This window comes from Pteropus medius, unplaced genomic scaffold (assembly GCF_902729225.1).
Source record: "Pteropus medius unplaced genomic scaffold, Ma_sr-lr_union100, whole genome shotgun sequence".
NCBI classification, from domain to species: Eukaryota; Metazoa; Chordata; class Mammalia; order Chiroptera; family Pteropodidae; genus Pteropus; species Pteropus medius.
Genome location: NW_024350397.1, coordinates 99645 through 121923, shown reverse-complemented (window position 1 = coordinate 121923; position 22279 = coordinate 99645). Strand labels below are relative to the sequence as shown.

The following is a 22279-nucleotide window of genomic DNA, read 5'->3' as shown; positions in this document are numbered from 1 at the left end:
AAAATTAAAATCAATAACAGTGCTCAAAAACAAGAGAGGATACCATTGGTAAACAAAAACGTTTGAGGAGCCCCTAAGAAACAGAAAGCAGTTATAACTGGCTGAGGAAAAAGCCACAGCAGAAACACAAAGGAAAGGACTGCGCTGAAACTTGGATGCTCTGCAGGTTTCTAAACTCAGAGAAGATGGATGCTGGATGGACTGACCCCCATTCTCCTGCCCCAAAGACCCTCTCCCTCATTTTGTCAAATATCAGGCAGCTGAGGCAGTTCCTCCTGGCTGGGGAAGTGAGTGTGGGCAGTTAAGCTGGAGAGGCAGGGCATTGCCCTTTGTGAAGGATGTCACCCTAGCATTTTTCATTCAGTGACACATCTCGTTCCTCCTTCCTGGGGGCTTTGAAGACAAACCTCAGACAAATACAAGACCCAAACTAAGAAGTGTCAAATATGTGAGGAAAACCAGTATCATAAAAGAGATGTACCAAATTTTGTTGACAGAACTAATATCCATGAAAAAATGTTAAACAGAGCAAACAAAATGAAGCCTTAATAAAAATGAAATTAATATCTTCAGGAGGACATTGTAACTGTAAAAAAAAGAACAGGTATTACAACAAAGCAATTTTAGGTTTTAGAAATAAAAACATTTATTATTATTATTATTAAAATAAAACTCAGTACATGGACTGGATGATAGAATGGACACAACTGAAGAGCATGCTAATAAGCTGAAAAATCACACTGACCACCTTACCTTAAACACAGTGCAACATAATGAATGGGTGGGAGATGAAATAAAAGTTAAAGCTTGGGAGAAAGTCCCAGAAAGTCTTGCATCCATCAAATGAGATTCACAAGGAGAGAAGGGAAGAGAAATGGGACTGGGGGAAAAAATTAATAAAAGTAATAATAAGAGAATATTTCCAAAAACATCAAAAGACATGTGTCTCAGATTTCAAGGGACTATTGAAAATTGAGCAAGATGAGAAACAACCATAGATATGTTCTCATGAAGTATTAGAGAAGAGTAATACCTTAAAAAGTCTTCAGAGAAGAAAAATAATTATCTGCAAAGAACAAGAATCTGACTGATATTAGATTTTATTATGGCAATGCTGGATGCGAGAAGTCAATAGAGCAAATTTTCAAAGTAGAAAATGAAAATAAATCTGAATCTAATTTAAATTTGAACAATTAAAATATCCACCAATAATAAGATAATTAGATGAGACATAATATATCCATATATCCATATATCCATATTATGTGACATTATTCAGCAGTTAAATATAATGTCATCCCCAAGACATACTGTTAGTGAAAAAGCAAGTTACAGAAATATACATATTTAGAGAGAGCTCAATTGGAGGTACAGAATCAGTAGGAAATATATATTAAGAACTTTATTGCCAAGAGTTGGCTGATGTAATTGTCAGGGTTGGCCAGGCAAGTCTGAAAATCATAGGGCAAACCATCAGGAAGGCAACTGTCTAGAACTGTCAGGCACAAACAGAAGCTGCTGCCCGCTGCAGAATTTCTTCTTCAGGGAAAACTCTTCTCTCTGCTCTTAAGGCCATTCAAATAATTGAATTAGGCACAACCAGATTACCTAGGATAATCTCCCTTCCTTAAAGCCAACTGGTTATGGACTTTAATCATATCTATAGAAAAATCACAACACCTGGGTAAGTGATTGAATAACTGGCACTATTGTCAAGCTGACACATAAAAAGGACCATCACATCACAATCACATGTATATGAATATATATATTGTGATCCAGATGCACTGTTGCACTGTGTATATGTGTGTGCACACGTGTGCATGTGTGCGTGTGTGTGCGTGTGTGTGCGTGTGTGTGCGTGTGCGTGTGTGTGTAGACAGAGAGTTCAGGAAGGATGCACACCAAATCGCTCTTGTCCTCCTTGGTTCCTTGCAGTGTTTCTCTTCCCTGTGCTTTGCTTTTGAGGAGATTTAACTCTAGAAATTTGATTTAACTCTAGAAATTCTTGGTCCCCTGAGGACTCAGGAAATACATGAATCTTGTCCTAAGAACTTCATCACCTCAAAATTAACCTAATAATATGTAAAGTAGTCTAAGCTAATTGCCCAAGTTCTCGATTTAAAAGTCTATTCAGATTTTCTTTAACTATTTTGACCAGTTCTTCCGTTCTTCAAGAGAACATCTCCAGTCTACAGCCATTCCACCCTGAATACGCCTGATCTCGTCTGATATCGGAAGCTCAGCAGGGTCAGACCTGGTTAGTACTTGGATGGGAGACCATCTAGGAAGACCTGGTGCTGTAGGCATAAAAAAATAAAAAAATAAATATAAATAAAGAGAACATCTCCAAGGCCACCTGCAGCTACTCAGTTATCTCCTGGATTTGGGCTCCTCTTGGAGTATTACTCTAATTTCTTTTGTTAGATGTTTTTAGATTCTCTCTCTGTTCTATTAATTATTAAATTGTTTCCCCCTTTTTGAAGTCATATCTCAATCAACTTTTGATCTGGTCTTTTTTTTTTTTCCTTTTTGTATGTTGAGTGTGGTCTTCAAGATACCACTTTTCTGTCTAATGTGAGTCCTCCCCAATTTCAACACTTCTATTAAAGAAATTTCTATTTTTCTTGACCTTAAGCAATATCCAGTTTGTCTTCTGCTGTTTCCTAGGCCATCTTTTCTGGGCATTGCTTCTCTACAGGAAACAAAAAATTCATTTTATTGTATAAAAAGGAATTTAATGAAGATCAAGGATAAAGTAACCAGTATCTCAAAGAGTTTTACTATCAGCATTGTGAAAGTGTCCCCAAGTCAATGGAAACCAGCACTCTCTTGCTTTAAAGCAAGCAAATCCCAAATGCATGAGAACTTATTGACCTTCTGCTTATGTCACAGTTTCTGCTGTGTCATTGGACCAAGTCAGTCACATGGCCAAACCCAGAGTCATAAAAAGTCATAAACACCAGGAGCCATGATTCATTGGAAACCATCAATATAAGAGTACCACCCCACCATAATATTTAAGAATTTTAACAATGTTTTCCCTTTCCCAACGGTATATTTTTGGTTAATTGTTACTGGTCACTTTTAATTCCTTTCTCAGTTTCTTTCTTAATTATTCATGTTTCAATTTCAGAGCCTCTTCTCAATACCTGATGCAATTTATTAAATCTTTAGATTTTAACCTAGACAAGGAAAACTAAGTGACTTCCTAATACTCTGTGACAGATTATTATATAAGTTAGGTAGAGCAAGTATACTGTTTTAATTACCAACAAGGAAGAAAAGAAAAGGAAAAAAAGCTTAAGATGGGGCAGATGAGAAGATACAAAAAGATACCTCATATCTCAGAATACTCAGTTAGGCATCTGAACAGACACTACATAATCTAGAGAGTACACTTTAGTCATTATGTCTGCTATATTTTAATTACATAATTTCTGGAGCTATGGAGAGGCAAATAGAACCACCTTATTAGTGAGAATAGTCAGATACTCTCATAGTTGAATTGAAAGTCCCTTATTTTTGCTGCTAATTCCTCTACTGTCTCCTCCTATTGACTGAGATTAGAGTGTCCTCTGAGTGCCAAACACATGGTCCTTGTTTCTCATGAGCTCATGATCAAATGTAGGAAACAAATAGCCATATTACTAAAGTACAATTAAAACAGAGATGCTTTATAAACAATAGTGGGCAACTTCCCTTTATTTATACCAAACTCGGTTTAGCTAACCTGAGAGAATGGGACTTAGAAAAGAGAGAAAAACAGGGCTTGCGGGCAGCTTGAGAAGGACTGGAAACAAAAGGAAAATGGAGTCTACATGGTGACAAGAGGTAAAGAAAAGGTAAGTGACTGAGCACTAAATAATGCTTTGCCTGCTTAATTTTATCTAGACCAAATATGGGTTAAGATGTAGACTAGATAAATTTTAAATTCTAAACTATATTCTTAAATTCTCTAGTACACTTCCCCTTTTCATATAGAAGGCATTTTCTAAAGTATGGAGGATCCTATCCTGAAAAATAAGACACTATTCTCAGAATAAAGGCCAGAAGGATTGTCTAAATTGAAAAAGAGAACCTTAAGGAACTCATTTAATCAGACACCATGTGGCTCCTAAGCCATGTTACAGTTGCACTTGAGCTCTGAAACCAACTCAAAAATAGCAGATGATCTCATAAACTATTTGGCTCGATTTTATTTTTTAGGCATTTTAAGAAAACCAAATTCCTTTTATAGAATGATACAGAAAAACTGGCAGAGAACAATGGCAATTTTTTTCGCTTGACATTCTAGACCCACACAAACACGAGCAATCTAGATAACTAGATTAACAAAATAAAATTGTCTAGAATCAATGATCTAGAATGAGGAGACTAGATAAAGACAGATCCTTTATGAAGCACACATGTTTTTCTATAGAATTTAGCACTCTGAGTGACAGATTTGTGAGCAATTGTAGACATTTAGTGGTTGTTTTAAGGGAAAAAAGCATGCTGATTTTGTGCTAAGGAAATACCATAAAGATAGGCAGTAAGAGGCCCTATGTTTTTTTTTGTTTTTTGTTTTGTTTTTTCCTATTCAAAACTGTACAATTTCTTTATTGATACTAACATATACAAACCTGAGTAGTCACTTCCACAAAATGTGATTTGCTCCATTAGAGAGCATTTGTGAATGTTCTCACTGTGACACTTCAGCTTAAATGTCTAGGAAACCAGCTGAGCCATTCTCCCCTAACACGAATATGGTTCAACAAATAGAATTCCTAAATCAGTTTCCCCCTCTACAGACTTTAAATGTGATACAAATGCCACTAGGTTTATAGTACATGAATGATAAACTCAAGAGATAGCTATAACTAGGACTTGCAACATGCAAATGAAAGAGAAAAGGAATGCTCAGTCCGATTTGTAACTTTTCACATAGAAAGCTGATGCCATCTTGTGGTTATTTTGGTAAGGTCACTCTTTAAACAGACTTGAAAAGCCAACGTACAAAATTTCCTATTTCTTTCCTCTTTAAAATATTGTTAAAGATAGTTGCCCTGAACTCTTAGGCTCAGTGCTCTTACAATCTGGAGATTTCATGAAAATGCTTATATCTATCCACATAAAAACACAATTATTATTAATGCTGAGTGACTGCCAACCATGAAAAAAGTGCCAAGTAATTTTCAAAATTCTAGGAACTGCACACAAGCTGCCTTTCAAAAGCTTAGTTATGTGCATGTTTAAAGCTAGGTGAACGTTTTCTTTAAAATAATGACATGAACACAGAAGTCATTTAACCTTGGAAACTGGAATAGATTAAAGAAATATTATCAGAAAAAGAGACAAGCTTACAAAAACACTGGAGACTGGAAAAGGTACCATCCATACTTCACACATTTTGGAGAATTTGAGATAGAGTGCAGAGAAAACCAGATTGAAAAATGACTCCATGAACTACTCATAATTAATTGCTGAGAAATGGTACAGGCAAGTCTTCTAAACATAGATATTGAATTTGCTTTATTCATCAAGTCTCAATATTATTAAGATAATTTGTATATATGTGTGTGTGTGTGTATACTCAAAAATATGCTCTTGGCAATTAAAATTACCGACATGAATATGATAATTTACATATATAAACACAAAATACATTAAGATGAAAAAGAAAATACTGTTAACTAATACTTCTCTGAAATGGGAAAGAAAATAATAAAATATAACCATGTAACACTTGTGGAGTATGCAAAGCTTGCATGTGGTAGCTGTGGATGAGGTGGTTAGAGAATGACTCGGGTATCAGTTTTTCCAAATACGATTTGATTAAACCAAATGGCTCAGAACCACTCCCTTGGAACACGGAAAGGAAAAGGCCTTTGGTGATCACAAAATATTACTAACAACCCCATAATCTGAGTCTCACAGATTATCACAAACTTTTATTTTTGTATGTTTATAAAAGATTAGGATATGCTTTAGAGGTACTAACACAACAACATGGTACCCACCAAAGACCTGTTGCTTATTATAATCTATCCTTTGATCTGGTTGATCTGGTACTGAAGACCTACTCTTCTTGCCTCAGATCAATAATAGTCTCAGTAAATTAGTTGAAGCACATTTAGTTCTTATACCAGGATCACTTTGAAATCTGACAATAGCCCATGTAGTAAATCTCTGTTAATAACTGAAAGCATCCCAACTCCAGCTAGTTTATTAATTAACCATAAAATATTATTACTATCTCCTCGTATTTCTATCCATCCATCTAACATTCTCAGTGCAACAACGTCACGATGGTATTTCTGTAGTTTTAGAAGTGTCCACTTCTCCAAGGGGCTACTTCTTTCTCACTCCACCCAGAACACTAAGGAGATTGACACAGCAGAATGGTTTGGAAGCGGCGAGAAGCAGGGAAAAGGGGTAGAGGCTCACAGCAACGGGGGGTGTGGAACTCAACAAAAGGCCATGGTTTCTACTACCACCTTGCAGACTCTACCTAGAGACCCACCATGAACTTCTGAGGGAGCATCACCTGTGGAATCCCCAGCTAGACCATGTGCACCTCCAGCACTCCACATAGTGGACACCCTACAACATCCACAGAGGGTGAGCAGGAGCCTCTGCAGACAGGCACAAAGACAACCAGCTCTACTCTTCAGGACTGGTCGAAGGCGCATAACTATGAACACTTTAGGGCGCTGCCCCATGAAAAATAAATGGAAGTTTCTCTGCGCCCAGACTGGTTTTGTGGATTGAAAGAAGGCATACAATACTAAGACTTTTCCCTCGAAGAAAGAACAAGAAGGGTGGAGCAGGTGCACCCACAGGAAAGGCCTGAGAGAACCCTAGGATCCTAAGCTGGGCTAACTGGTGAAGATCTTTTTCTCTTGAAGCCAGGCGGTAATGACCAGAAGAGGTGATTGATTCTTCAGATGTGAAGACAGTAATGCAAGTTGGAGCAGGAGTCACACTGTCCCCCCCCGCGCTTCGGTGAGATATAGATGGGTGTCATCTCCGCCGGCTTCACCGTGGGAAAACCAAGTGTCTGAGAGGCACCGCTGCCACACCAACTGCCTGAAGGCGGCGCTCTCCTGCACCTTGCGTTGGCTGGGATGGGAGGTAGGCTGGCGCCTCTGGGTCTTTCTGCTGGAGCCCATAGTGCTGACGGCTGCTCTTGGCACTGGCTTTATTTACCTGCCCAGGGATGAAGAAGAGGACCTCGAGGAGCAGTACACCCCGATGGGAAGCCGGGCCAAGGCTGAACGACGCTTTGTGCAGACATGTTTCACCACCAATGACTCTAATAGCTTCTCCATCTCCAGAAGAGCACCGAAGTCAATTTCACTTCGAATCTAGTGGTCTCTAACACTGCCTCGCTGCTGGAACAAGAAATCTTATTAGAAGTAAACTGGAGGATGCGGTGCATGCTCTGTGACACAGAAAAACGGAACCTAGATCCACTATTATCAGGTGCGTACCAAGAACCAAGGCTTCTACGTGCCCTCCAACCCATTCCTGTCAGCCTGGCAGGTGAACAATAAACTTGACTGGAGAAACATCACCTTCCCCATCTACGACCAAACTGCTCAGCCTATCTACCTTGCCAGCATCCTTGGAGGAACCGTTTTAAGCAAGAAGATGGGAACGAACCAGTTATTCCTGGAAGCCAAAGCATAGAGCTGCAATGTTACCTGAAGACCAAGGATGGAGAGGATAACGAGCATAGCAAGATGTGGCTGATCCATTTCCTGAACCAATTTAGCAAAATTAAAAAGAGTCTGGCCTTGAAGATGATCCAGGTTCCCCAGGGGTTGACAGGGAGGCCAGGATGTGGGAGGGATAAGAAGACTTGTTCCAAGGATCATAGCAATGGAATCTTTGACTTGAAGCTGGGTGTGCGCTACTGTAATTTGGTACTTAATCCAACTTTCTTAAACCCACTAAAGGATGCCACAAATCTTAGATCCTTGGTAATATTCTGCTAGAAAACACAAATCCCACATCCTCAAGGTAAGGTCTGTTCAGTGTAGACATTGATCTTTAGGTTTAACTTTGAGGTTTAGTTTTCTAGCCAAATTACTTTTAGTTAAAGTTTTCACTGTTTCTGGGAGCCCCTAAAATTTGTTTGAAGCTCATTGGAATAAACAAACAAACAAACAAACAAACAAACCTTTAAGCAAAAACTCCATGGTGTTATTGAAAAAGATAACTAGCTCAGCATTTTTTCAAGTGGATCATAGCATAGTGCCAGGCACATATTAAGTGTTCGGTAATTGGTGGGCCAGGAAACCTACTAATAATTCTGAATAAGCCTGGTGAAAGTGAGACACCTACTGGAGAAAGCCTTTGAAAACCAGGGCTTTCTGAAATGATTTTTGTGCAATTAAAATAGTAAAAGATAACAATCTAATAAAAACTGAGAAAAAGTCACAATTTCTACAGTTACTAATGATTTCATAGTTTAATATGAAATTCAGATTTTGTATATTTAGGAGTTTTAAACTTTGGATTTTTGTAAGAAATTTTAGAACGCATGCCGCTGATTTGTGGAAAGAAGTAAATCTGTATTATCCTCTTCGTTCTGAAATCATAATCCATGCATTTTGATTTTTTACTGATTTTGAACATGTTGTCTCCATCAGTATAAGTGTTTCAATAGTGTTTGTAACTCACATGCAAATGTTAGAATTAGAAGTAATTTAACTGAGTATATTTTTGTGACAGGTGGTCAACTTTGCATCACCTTCCAGACAACTGGAATTTGAGGCAACTTCTCTGACAGTAATCCCTTTCTTTCATTTAGCATACCTTCTAATTATGTTATTTGCAATCACATCATGCTACAGGTAAAAACACTTCTATTCATTCTTTAAACTCTTACTTTTTAAAATAATACTTTATGGTGGTAAACTGTATATTATATATAACATAAACATGTCATTCTAACCATTTTAAGTGTACAATTCAGTGTCATTAATTACATTTACACTGTTGTGCAACCAGTGTATCCGTTTGTGCTGTTTCCATATATTTTCTATCACAGAAATACTGCAACCATTAAGCAATAACTCCTCATTGCCTTCCCAAGCTGTGGTTATCCTTTAATATCTATTTTCTGTCTTTATGAATTTGCCTATTATAGAGATTTCATATAAGTGGAATCATATTTGTCCTTTTGTGACTGGCGTATTTCACTGAGCATAATGTTTTCAAGGTTCATTTATGTTGTAGCATGTATCAGAACTTCATTCCTTTTTATGGCTGAGTAATATATCCTTGTATGTATACACCACATTTTATTTATCCATTTATCTGTTCATGGGCACTTGGAATATTTCCACCTTTTGACTGTGATGAATAATGCTGTAATGAACATTAGTGTACAAATATCTGTTTGAGCCCCTGTTTTCAATTCTTTTTCAGTATATACCTAGGAATGGAATTGGTGTGCTATATAATTCTGTTAGGTTTTTGAAGAACTGCCAAACTGTTTTCCACAGAAGCTACACCATTTTGTATTCTATCAGCAATTTATAAGGGTTCTACTTTCTTCCCATCCTCACAAACATTGGTTATTTTCTGTTTTATTTATTATGGCCATCTTAGTACGTGCAAAGTAGTATCTCATTGCGATATTGATTCACGTTTCCCTAATTACCAACGATGTTAAATGTCTTTTCATATGTTTATTGGCCATTTGTATATCTTCTTTGGAGAAATGTCAGATGCCTTTTCTACATCTATTGAGATGAACATGTAGTTTTGATCTTCTGTTCTATTAGAGTGATATATTACATTGATTGATTTTCTTATGTTGGAAATGCTCTTACATTCCTGAAATAAATCCCACTTGGTCATGATATATAATACTTTTAATATATTAATGAATTGGGTTTGCTAGAATTTGGTTGAGGACTTTTGCATCTATATTTATAAAAGATATCGATCTGTAGTTTTCTTGTGATGTCTTTGTTTGGCATTGATATCAGTGCAATGTTGGCCTTATAGAATGAATTAGGAACTATTACCTCCTTTTCAATAATTTGAAAGGGTTTGAGAAACATTAGTGTTAATTCTTTTTTACATGTTTGGCACAATTCACAAGGGAAGCCATCTAATCCTGGGCTTTTCTTTGTTAGGAAGTTTTTGATTACCGATTCAATCTTTTTACTTGTTATATGTCTGTTCAGATTTTCCATTTCCTCTTCAGTCAGTTTAGGTCACTTATGTGTTTCTAGGAATTTATGTATTTCATCTAGTTTATCCAGTTTGTTGCCGCAAGTTGCTTATAATATTCTTTTATAATCCTTTCTATTTCTGCAAGGTTAGTAATAAAATCCCCGTTTCCACACATGTAACATTAGCTATTGCTGCTTTAAGGCTGCTGCTTCTTTAAAACTATTGCCACTTTTATTTTTTTATTTTATTTTATGTTTTTTTAGGCGAGGCAACCCTTGGTCGACCTCACAGATTACAAGGACTTTTTAGCTTACAATCCCTTATTTTTAAATTTTTTTTTATGCCTATAGCACCTGGTCTTCCTAGGTGGTCTCCTATCCACCAGGCCCAACCTTGCTTAGCTTCCAAGATCAGATGGGATTGGGCTTATTCAGGGTAGCATGGCCATAGACAGACTGTTGCCACTTTTAGACTGCAGACATTTTAATACACCTGCCACTTTAAAGTAACTGCCACTTTAAGACTTCTGCAATACCAGAGTGGGAGTGGGGTAGGGCATGTAAAATTGCTACAAAATCTTCCTGTTTTGAAGTGGCCCCCCCACACCAGGCCTTTTTGATTTAGCTCTTACTTGGTTGCTGTAAACTTTTCACTGTTTTTCAGAGTTTACAGAATTGGTTCTGAAGATTTCTGCTTGTTTGTCTATGTTTCTGTGGGAAATGAAAGCTGGGAAATTCTTACTTCATGTTTTGTCACTGTCTGTGCAGCACTTACCTTCTAAACTTAATGACTTTTTTTTTTTTTATATATTGTCCATTAACAATAGTATGCAATCAAATGGAAGAGTAAAAAGAAATTGTGGCCAGTCTTGTTTGATTTATCATATGTTTTTTTTTACCTCACATATTGTATTAATTATGATTATTTGTGCTATTTGGAAGCAGATATGCTGATAGAACTAAGAAACAAGTTCTTATTTCTATTATAAATTAGAAATAGTACTTTTAACTATATAAAAAATTAAGCTCTAATTGAATTGATTTGGGTGTCTCCATTGTTCTCATGTGAGGTTTAACTTGTTAAGCTCTTATAAATTGTTATCTAGGCATTAGAGGTCCTTTGATCTCTTGTGATCAGAAAGCTAAAATATTAGCAAACGGTAGAATTTAGATGTAGAAGAAACCACACAGGTTATATTATTCCAATGATTTCCAGATCAGAGTCACAGAGAGAGCCCTAACTGCATATTCTGAGGCCATGTGCAATTGAATCAAAAAGATCTGGAAGTTGAGTCTGAGAATCTATATTTCAAAAATTTTCTCTAGTTGATTCTCATGCATAGATAGGTTTGGGAATAAATGATATAATTTAACTCTCTGGATCTAAGGTCGAGAAAGATGAAGGTCCCTGTAGGTAAAGGGACTTAACCACAATGGGTACCTTTTTAAAGTCAATAAATTACCTCATAACTTTGTTATTGAGAAAGAGAAAATTACATCCCTTAGAAAACAAAGAAACCAAAAAGGAGAAGAAAGGAAAGAAGGAGGGAGGGAGGGAAGGAATGAAGGAAGAAAAAAAAGAAGAAAAGGAGGAAGGAAGGAAGGAAGAAGGAAGGAAGGAAGGAAGGAAGGAAGGAAGGGAGGGAGGGAGGGAGGGAGGAAAAATGGAAAGAAGGAAGGAAGGGGAGAAAAGGAAAACAAAACTCAGTATTATTAAAGTTAGTAACATATAGAATTTTTAAAAATTAGTATGGAATCTACTAGGTACCAATGGCTGGTTTGACAAATCTTTTCTACTAGATAGTTCTGAAGATACAAATTTATATCATTTCTTGTATATCTTTAGAAATAATTGTGGACAGTAATGCAGAAAATCTTGTTGGCAAATAACAAATGACTTAGAAGAATTTTATGCTTATGTAACCAACATTTTGAACACACAGAATTCATAAGGTATAATATAAAGCTATTTTTGTCTCATTGCCTTTAAGTCTTACAAGTGGAACGAGTTCTTTCTCTGCCTCATGAAAACTCAGGCAGGCCCTGTGACTTTTATGGTCATTTATAGATAAGACAAAGTCCTCCAAACAGAATTAAAGTGTTCATGTCTGTGTAATCATAGATTACTTCAAAATAATACAAATTTAATTCTGGTAAAGTGTAAAATTATTCCAGTATGTCTCCTTTCCTTCTTCTCTTTGGACTATTATTGTCATTTGTTATATCTGTACATGTTACAACTCAACAATACAGTGACATAACTGCTATTTTGTATAATCTTGTGTCTTTGGTTTTTGTGAATGTTTTAATTTAGCTTTTTTTTTTTTCCCAGAGTACTTTCGTTGGATATAGACTACATGGTTGACATTTTTACTTTAATCTCTTTGAATATATTATCCCATAACCCCTGACTTTTGTTATTTTTGGTGAGAAGTCAGCTGTTAATCAAAATTTTGGTCCCTTTTGGAGATAGGTTGTTTATCTCTTGCTGTTTTCAAGACATTTTTCTTAGCCTTGTCTTTTAACAGTTTTGCTATGATGTTTTTAGGTGTAAGTCTCCTTGAGTTTTTCCTACTTGGGATTTGTTAAGCTTCTTGATTCTATAGTTAATATTTTTCACCAAATTTGAGAATCTTTTGGAAGTTATTTTTTTAAATACATTTATCTGTTCTTTTCTCACTCTCTTCTTCTGGAATTGTCCTTACATGTGTGTTGACATATGTAGTGTTAATCTGGTCTTTAGGGCTTCAATAATTTATTGTTTTCCTCTCCTCTTCAGGTTGAATAATTTCTATTGATTTTTCAAGGTCACCGATTTCCTCTTTCTGCCGTCTCAAATCAACCGAATTTTTCATTTCAGATCATTGTATTTTTAAGCTCCAAGTTTTTATTTGGTTCTTTTACATTCTCTATCTTTTTATTGAGATTTTCCATGCATTGGATCATTTTCATCATAGTTTTCAGTAATTCTTTTTTTTCATACTATATATACATAATTTTTTTTTAACATTTTCTTTTTTTTCTTTTCTTTTTTTTCCCCCTCTCCCCTCCCTCCTCCTTTCTGGTAACCAATAGTCCATTGTCCATGTCCATAAGTCTCTGTCATTAATTCTTTAAACATAACTTCCATCAGTTCTTTGAACATGTTCATAATAGCAACTCTTAAGTCTATGATAAACCCAACATTTGGTGATACAGACTTTCTATTTAATAATGCTTTTCTTCCTCAGTAAGAATCATACTTTCTTGTTTCTTTGCTTTGTGACTTTGTTGAATTTAGGATAATATAGCAATTGGGGAGTCTGATTTTCTCCTCAAAGGATTGTTCTTGTTTTGTTTAATAACTTGCTTTTAGTAAATTTGCACAGTATTGTCTCTACTAGGGTATGCAGCCATCGATGTCTCTGTTCATTTAAAAAAAATTTTAAAACTTGCTTACCGAGGATTGCTGCTGTGTCTGCATAGCTTAGTATTTAGCCAAAGATTGTGTTCAAACCCCATCAGTCAGGCCCTCCACTTTGCTGATGGATCCATGTGGGCTGGCAAACATGTTTAGTGTTCAGGTCATTTTTTCAAGTCTTCCGTGGTTTTTGCTTTTTCGTAGGCCTTTTTGCTTCTCCTTTGTGCATACATTCAGGCTTTGGCAATCGTACGTGTGTGGGTGACTTGAACCAGCTTTAGTGTCTGCTCTGCATGCCTCTGGTAAATTTGGAGTATGTGGAGCACTTATCAAATTCAGATGGCTGTCCTACCCCCCAAACTTTCAGTGAAATGCCTAGCTACTCATCTGTTGTTTGCTTCAAACAGGACTACAGCCTCAGGCTAGAGAACTCTGTTTACTTACCATTGAGCTCGCCACTTCAACTTATAATGCAGTCACGTGAGACTCCCTCAGGCAGTGGCAACAAGCCCTGGCCTGGAATGTGGGAGCATAGCAGCACAGACTCATACTATTCTTAGCTGAACTTCAGTGGTTTTAATGAATAATCAATCACTTCTTAATTTGTTGCAGATCTTCAGTTGATTTCTAGAGTATACTGAAATAGTTGTTTTCCAAACAATATTATTTAACTTTATAGTTGCTGTTTGAAAGTGGAGATGATTTGTCAACTTCCTCACCTCATCATGTTTAAAGTGAAACTCCCTGATTATTTTGAATCACACGCCAATCAAAACAGTTTAATAAAAATAGACTTAGGAAGGACTTGTAAACTTTTTAAAGCTATCAGAAAGCAAGAGTTTTACATGTAACTTACATCTGTTAAATTGATTACCTTTGGTAATTGATAACGTTTTATTTTTAGATATCCTTTGTATTTGTTCATATTCATTATAAAGTGAAGGAGGAGGACTGTGGCGTTGTGTGTTGTCCCTCGGTTCTTCCCCTCCGAAGCAGCAAAGAATTACAGGTTGGCGAGATTTAGAAAAAGTAAGATTTATTGAAAGTACATTTTAGAAGGAGACCGAGCAGTGCTAAGGAAGGCTGCAGCCCTGTGGAATTTAGGAGATAGAGAGATTAAATAGTGCTCCCCAAAGGGAGGAGCAGGTTTCCAGCCAGGAATACTGTAACAATGCAGAAGTGGGAAGGTCTGTTTATATTTGGGCCATGATGGGAGGTCCTAGATGATCCGTATGTGAGGTCACCTTGACGGACAGTTGGCTGCTATATAACTTTGCATAGTGTGCATGTGCTCACACAGAATTCAGTCTGTTATAATTAGATTCATGAACTTCTAGGCATAGTCACGATATTATAATAATGGCATAATGAGGCTGAAGTTATGGGCAGTACTTTCTGTGCATGCATTTGTAGCTGGTTTTGCCAGCAGCTTTTATGGCCTTTGTGCTCTAAGATTTGGAGTAATTTATAACCCTGAAAGGGAGGTGTTTCTGGGAGATCCTTAAGGAAGGTCTTCAAGGGAAGGTTCTATGATTACAGAGCTGGGCCTTGGCTCCTGTTGCTCATGCCTGACTAACTACCTAACAATATGGTAATTAAATGGTAGCTGGTTGGTTAGGAATTTGTATGAATTTGAGAATGCTGTCACATAAAGCTGTTGAAGCGGGGAGGGAGAGGGTGTTCACTTCTCATAAAACCTAGTTTGGAGAGCTTGATACAAATCTGTGGTTCTGGAAACAGGTGTTTGATTCATGCCTAGGAAACCTGAAACCTCAGAGGACTGGGAAGTTGCTCTGGCTGAAGGAAGAATTATTCATGGGTTTAGACTGTTCTGCACTCTCAGCATTTGTTTGACAAAAACTGCTTGAGTGCCTATGAAAGACCAGATGTTTGTCAGCATGAAAGAAAGTGAGCCATTATGGGGATATATTTTTGATACTGTACAAAGGGGCCCCCTTAGAAGTGCAAAGGCCTCAAGAGAAGATGATCCGAAGTGGACCCCTGGATTCCCTAAGAGCTAAGAAGGAAGAAAAGCCAACACATGGATTGCATTCACTCAGGTCAAGGAAGTAGCAGGTGAGAACAGCTGCGGGTATAGAAGTGCCCCTGAGAAGAGTTAGTTTTATAATAGTCACCAGATCCTGACTGCTTAAAACTATTCTGCAATTGTATCTGCCAGATAAGAATTCAACCCTACCCTGTAGTTTTGACCCTGGCCAGGTAGGCTGAGGGAGGGAAGATGGAATGAGTCAGGAAGGAAGAAAAGTACCACACCTGCCTTCCATCTCTACTTCAAGTGGTCATGTAGCCTCGCTGATTATCTTTGAATTTTGGCATTTTTATAGGTTATGTGGGGCTGAACATCCTGTTTCAGTGCTTTGTGGGTTAAAGCAACTGCGGACTTTTTGTTACTTAAGAGGAGGATTTTTCAACCTGGGTTGAGAGAAAAATATCTGAATATTTAAAAAGAAAGTAGGAGATAACGTTGCTTCCTGATTATATCCCATAAATCAAAAATATAGTTACACATATTAGCATATTTTTGTTGAACGCTTTTTTTGGTGATATAATTTCACTTATGATTTTTCAAAATCTGAAATATTTGTGTAATCACGATCATATATGGGATATGTGTGACTATCATCTTTAACTTATCTTTTTAAATAAAGCTATATTCTTGGTATTTTATATGATTTTTGATTATACTATATTGTGGCTTACTATTCTTTCCCCTTAAAATTCCAGTGAAATGTATAGTCATGTTATTTTTACATAATTATCAAAATTAATACTGTTTATACTGAAAGAGCTAACCCAGGGATCTAGTAGAATTATTTGTTTATACTATTGCTAAGTTAATCCATATTTTCCCACCATATGTGTGTTGGTGACCTCTCCAGCCCTTTTCTGTTTAGGCTGTATGTCCAAAGGCTTTCTCTGTTTCTCCACAGCAATGAATTTGTACTTTTGTAATAAACTGTTCTCTAATTTATTGTTTCTATATCTGAAATAATAGGAATCGAAAAACCTTAGCTAAGGGATTTGTTAAGGCATCCATATCTCAGTTGTTTTTCATCAAAAATAAAAAATTACTCCAACACGTTATTAACTCCATTAGCATAACTATTAAATGAGTGTGCAAGGAAGCTGAATGAGGGCATTTGAATCTTAAGCATCAGCATTCTAAGCAACAATGTTGTATAAGGCATCTTATACAATTAATTTCCACAGAATTCTGGAAATGGGAGATCTTAAGTTCCTTTTGCCTATAAGAAAAATTGGAGATCCAGATAGCATTTGACCAAGGAACATGGAAGCTCAGAGTTGGCCTAACATATGCTTCTGAGTGTCTCTGGTTCACACAAAATCCGAAGGCTCAAGAAAATCTCTACAACCAACTTGGAGTCTCCCTACAGCCTGGTAATGTCTTTGACACTCATTACAGGGTGCATCAGGAAATGTCAGAAACTTCTCTTCAGATGTCACTACAGAGAGCCGTTAGTGGTCTCCTAGGACACCCTGAGGAATAGTGAGGAGACAAATAGTATACAAAAGATAATTTTCTAGTTATGCTAGTGGAGGAGGCACATGTTTGGAGATCATAGTTGAAACCATCCATACACCAAAACCACTTGGTCTAGCTAAGCCGGATAGACCTGATAAATTTTTGTTGTTGTTTTGTTTGTTTTCATTCATTGTTATTTAACCAATGAAGCTGGTTCCTCATCAGGGACCCCAGCACTCTGCAGAGCCGTGTACGTACATTCCAGCAGCAATTTCTGCTGAAGGTCCAGACACTTGGCTTCTCAGTTGCTAATTTTGAACAATTTGTTGTCAAATTATTCAACTGACAAAGAACAAAATGTCATTAAATGGCCTCTGAAGACTAAATACCTAAACTAATATCTATGCATTTATCTTGCTGTAAAATATGGCTGCTAAACTTTCAAATTTTGCTGGCGCATCTTGTGCAATGGTGGTTTCTGTAACTTTTATTTTTGTTAATTCTTGAAATCATTAGCAAATTTAATAGGAACCTGGTGAGTCTTGGGTTAGCCGGTTTTACGTTAGCTGTTGTTGTGGGCCTACTGTTGCTCCTGCTTCCTTCGGCTTCACCCACCACACCAGTTGGAATGACTGGACCAAGTACTACATTAAAAGGAGCTTCTGTATACACTCACCTGTTTATACCAGTTTCTATAAAGCATGAAGTCAATATATTTTGCCTTTCTAATAAATGGAATAAAGATAGAAAGACAGGAGTTGCTGACAGAGAAGGATGGAAGCAAGAGGAAATGGGTATTTAGATTTTAAGTTTGTAAGAACTTAATGTGACACAAGCATGGAGCACAAGAGGCTTCATAATGGTGCAGATGATAACATTACACAAGGTCAGTAAGATGATTAGATATAAGACTGGGGACTCTGGATAGATACGGCAAAAGAACAGAGAATATTAAAGGAAATAAAAAAGTTGGATCTCCCTGTTAGCTAATTACTAAAAAATTTGGCGAATGGGATTTGAGGAAAAAATAGCTATGTTATATGTTAAATTTTTTTCGCAATTATTTTACCCTATAATAAAAACAGCTCCTCTTGTTTACATTTTACTTAATTTTTTTCACTCTGCATCATATTATTCTTCAGTATTACATCTTTCTGGTGACATCTTTACCATTATGTTTGTGCCTTCCAGAAACTGTTAACTCCTCCTTCTGTTACAAAATTATAGCTTAAAAAAGTTTTTCAGTCAGGCTGTCAAATGAGTACACAGATATCAAAACAATCATCATTTACAAATTATAATGGAAATATATACCACGGCAATAAAAAATGAAAAATCCCAGATATAAATATATCAAGAAGTGAGCAAAATTCACATAAGGGAAAAAAGTACCAAAAGATAATGAGGGACATGAAATAAGACAAATAAATTGAGAGACAATAACATGTATCTGGATACACTGACTCGAGATTGATTCTCAGTTAAAATTAATTCCAACCTAATTAAAAAATCTCACTAACTTTTTTTTTTTAATCTTGGAATACTGATTAAAAATTCATCTCAAATAATTTTGAGGGAAACATTGCCAGGAGAGTACTAACAAGGAAGACTAAGGAGGGGAAACTTTGGAACTGTAACAAATTTTAAAATAAATTTTATAAAGAGGTTAAAATAGTGGAGTCCTAATGCAAGAAGCAGCAGATCATTCAATGGAAGAGAAAACCCAGAAACAGAAAAAAACATAGCTGAGAACTTAATGAACAATGAAGTGACATTTTAAACTAGGTGAGAAGGTTTGCTGCATGCGAATGGCCATTTTTAAAAGTTTTTTAAATGTTATACCATGCTCCAAAATAAAAAATGGATTGAATAAAGATTTAATTGGGGGATATAAAAGTAAAGAAAACGTAAACGTAAGGCTGGGCCACAGGGTAAGGTTAGGAGGGAGCGGGAAATGCGTTTTCACTTTATTTGGAATACGTGCGTTGGTTTCTCCTAAGTTTGCACTTGTAGGTGCATACTGCCACAGTCTCTGCATCTACTAAATACCGTGGCCACTGGCTGGGGCCCAGAGGAATGTGGAAGAGGCATAAACTGAAGGACAGGAAGATTTAAAGGATTTTTGAGGGGAATTCTCTGTGGGACAAGACCTTCTGTGGCTTGAATTTCCACACCACTCTAGCCCCAAGCTAGGCAGAGACCGCCTGTACACTGGGAGGAGTCTAAGTTTCACAAACGTTGTATCACATCCACCGATTTCCAAGGGAAACCAGCGCCGCCCACAAGCAACTGCTGAGATTTGAGCTGTCTAGGCCTCGCACATGCGCTTTGGGTACCCTTGGGGGGGGTGGCGGGCTTGCTTGCGCACGCGCAGTGACAGCACCCTCTGCTACACGCAGGCGCACTTGTGTTTAGCAGTACTGCTTGGTTACAATCCTGCGCTGAAAGAATTCCCAAAGGCTGTAGCTACCCTGCTGGATACTGTGGCGGGATGCGATTGGCTTATCTGGAAGCGAGTGTTGAGCTCCGGGGGCATGAACAACCATCAGGGTGCTGAGGTGCCTCTGCAGCCCCTGGGCTCTCCGTAGACTCAGCTATGAAGAAGATTTTTGGCTTTGGGAGTCGGAAGGGCGAGTCGCCCTTGGGCTCCTTAACCAGCCGCCAGAGGACCGGCGTGGGTGTCAGGCCTGAGACTGGTAATAGAGTCACCTTGGGGCCCGGGTACCACATCCGAGACAAAGATCTTGGAAAGATCCACAAAGCTGCCAGCGTGGGCAACGTCCGAAAAGTGCAGCGGATTCTATTGCTCCGTTTAAATGGCCTGAATGATAGAGACAGGATGAACAGGTAATAGGACTGTGATAGGGACTGTGAGGCCAGTGGCCCTGGGCGGGCCTGGGGTCGGGGTGCAGACCTGAGAGAAGAGCTCACCTGCCAGGGCACAGCTAGGTGGAGCCCAGCCCTCCCGTCACAGTGGGCGCTGGGCTGTCTCCCCTCCTGAGGTTCCGCCCCGTAGCACCTCGGTGGTGGGGACCTTACCTGGGGTCTTAGTGCTCAGGCCAACTTTATGAGCAGCAGTAAAGAAAACTTTAAGACTCACTCATAATTCCTTTTATAAAGCACTTTAGTGACAATTTTAAAGTGATTAAATATCAATAATAGAAACAAAATTAAGTATATACAGCATTTAATTTTTGATGTTTACATTTTTATAGTGTAATGTTATATACTATTGAAAAGTGCATAATGGGAAAAGCAGTTCTCATAATAGATCAATTTGTGGGGTAAAAATTCTTCGGATAAAATCCACGATCTATTTTATATAAGTATACACCTATCTATATATTCTTTATTGGGACCTTAAAAGGGAACTTTGAAGGGAGAAGATGCCTGTCGTCTTAAGTAGGGAGACTCATTTTCTCAAAATGTGTGCTCTTCCTGTATTTATCGATTTTCCATAAACCAACTAAAACTATGGTTTTAAAAATTTTGAGTTACACATGCTGTTTATCTTTTAATGTTGTGATGAAATTAAGAAAAAGTTTGTATAGTAGACAAAATTTGCCCTTTAGATATGAATATGTACTATAAATTTCCACTACTTATAATTTACAAATAGCTGAAAAGACAGATAAATTATTGGAACAGAACAGAAAATGCCCAAACACCCAAATATATGTAGGACTTTAGAACTTGATACTTGTGACATTTCATGCCTTTTATACATTTTTTTATGTTCTCAAATTCTGGAGATTGAGCAATGTAAAAAATTAAAACTCTGTATCAAAAGATAATATTAACAAAATAAAAGAAAATGTTTTTGCAAAATATTTACAATGTATGTATATCAGAGAAAAAGTATATCTTCATTTTACAGAGAAGTCTTTGAAATCAAAAGAAAAAACTCATTTGAAATTGGACAAGTACTTTTGTATATATCTACATGTGATCAATGGACATAGGAAAAAATAGTATTCCTGGTATGAAAAGAAATTTAAGTTAAAAGAGGAATGAAATACCATTTCCATCTACAAAGTTTGTGAAGATGAGGAGCCATTGTACTTACATTGCTGCTAATTTATTTTATTTATTTATTTTTTAAAATTAATTTATTTTTTATTATGATAACATTGGTTAATGAAATCCAGTAATTTTCAAATGTACTTATATTACTGTTTAAAGTTTAAATTGCCTTTGACTTTTAAAATAGGCAATTTGGTGATAAATACTCCATTTAAAAAATATATCTGGAGATAGAAAATTGTAAAAGATAACCTGTATCTGTCCTTTTGAAAATGTATAAAATATTAACTAATAATAACGATCCTTGGAAATACTTGATTTTCGTACAATCTCTAAATTTAAATATTGAGTAAAAAGCCATCCCTATTCATTTGAATCCTGTGTTTCCTTTCATGTAAGGTTTCTTGAAAAACAAATTAAGAATTACTTTTTAAAAAGTCTTTTTGTTTTGTTATGGTATTTTATTCCTCTTTCCCCACAATGCTTTTGAGAAATAAAACTTATTTAAATGCCAACCATATGACTAGAACTGCAATCAGTCTGTTGTATGAACCATTATTTCATTTAATGTAAGACCTCATGGATGATGTGAGGCTCAGTATTTTATGTACCAATGGAAAATTTTTTTAAATACCAATTATAATTGTAAGATAGTCTGAATTATAAATTGCATTTCACTGACAGAAATGTTAAAATGTAAGAAAGTAAGCATCTTAGAATCACTGAAATACTGTGTTCTTTCTAATCCTCAAGACATCTGCAAAATAGGCATAATATAATTTTACTTAGTTGAAATATTATCTTCGTAAAATCATAATAGTAATAATTATAGTAATATTACCTTACAATTATTGAGCTGTTGTGTGTGTGTGTGTGTGTTGTGTTAGGAGCTGTAGTACACACTTTGCCTAGATTCTCATTTAAGCAAACAGTGGTGTCCTGTGAGATAAGTGCTATTTTTATCATCCCCATTGTGTTGATGAGGAAATTGATGAGGCACAGAAGGGCTCAGTGATAGCTCATAAGTGACAGTTAAAATAGGGTCAAAGCCAGGTTGAGTTGGATCCCCAGGTCATGCTCTCTCTGTTCACAGGGGCACCGCTGTCATTAATGAGGTGATAGAAGCTAATAAATATTGTACTTTATTCAGAAGAAAACTAAATATTTGTTTTGAAG

The 22279-nt window shown here is 36.7% G+C and overlaps 2 protein-coding genes and 1 pseudogene across 2 annotated transcripts in view; all 3 read left to right on the top strand.

The window, feature by feature from the left end:
• PTCHD3 (patched domain containing 3) overlaps window positions 1-17105 on the top strand; it is a 43622-nt gene extending 26517 nt beyond the window's left edge. The window contains 6 exon segments of the mRNA XM_039839664.1: window positions 6930-7321; window positions 7324-7405; window positions 7407-7669; window positions 7672-7796; window positions 8722-8843; window positions 17021-17105. Coding sequence (XP_039695598.1) covers window positions 6930-7321; window positions 7324-7405; window positions 7407-7669; window positions 7672-7796; window positions 8722-8843; window positions 17021-17105 — 1069 coding nt within the window.
• LOC120584144 (uncharacterized) lies at window positions 2191-2309 on the top strand (annotated as a pseudogene).
• Window positions 17106-19489: 2384 nt separating the features above from the next.
• ANKRD26 (ankyrin repeat domain 26) overlaps window positions 19490-22279 on the top strand; it is an 88275-nt gene continuing 85485 nt past the window's right edge. The window contains 1 exon segment of the mRNA XM_039839669.1: window positions 19490-19927. Within this exon segment, the coding sequence (XP_039695603.1) occupies window positions 19677-19927 (251 nt within the window). The 5' untranslated portion in view covers window positions 19490-19676.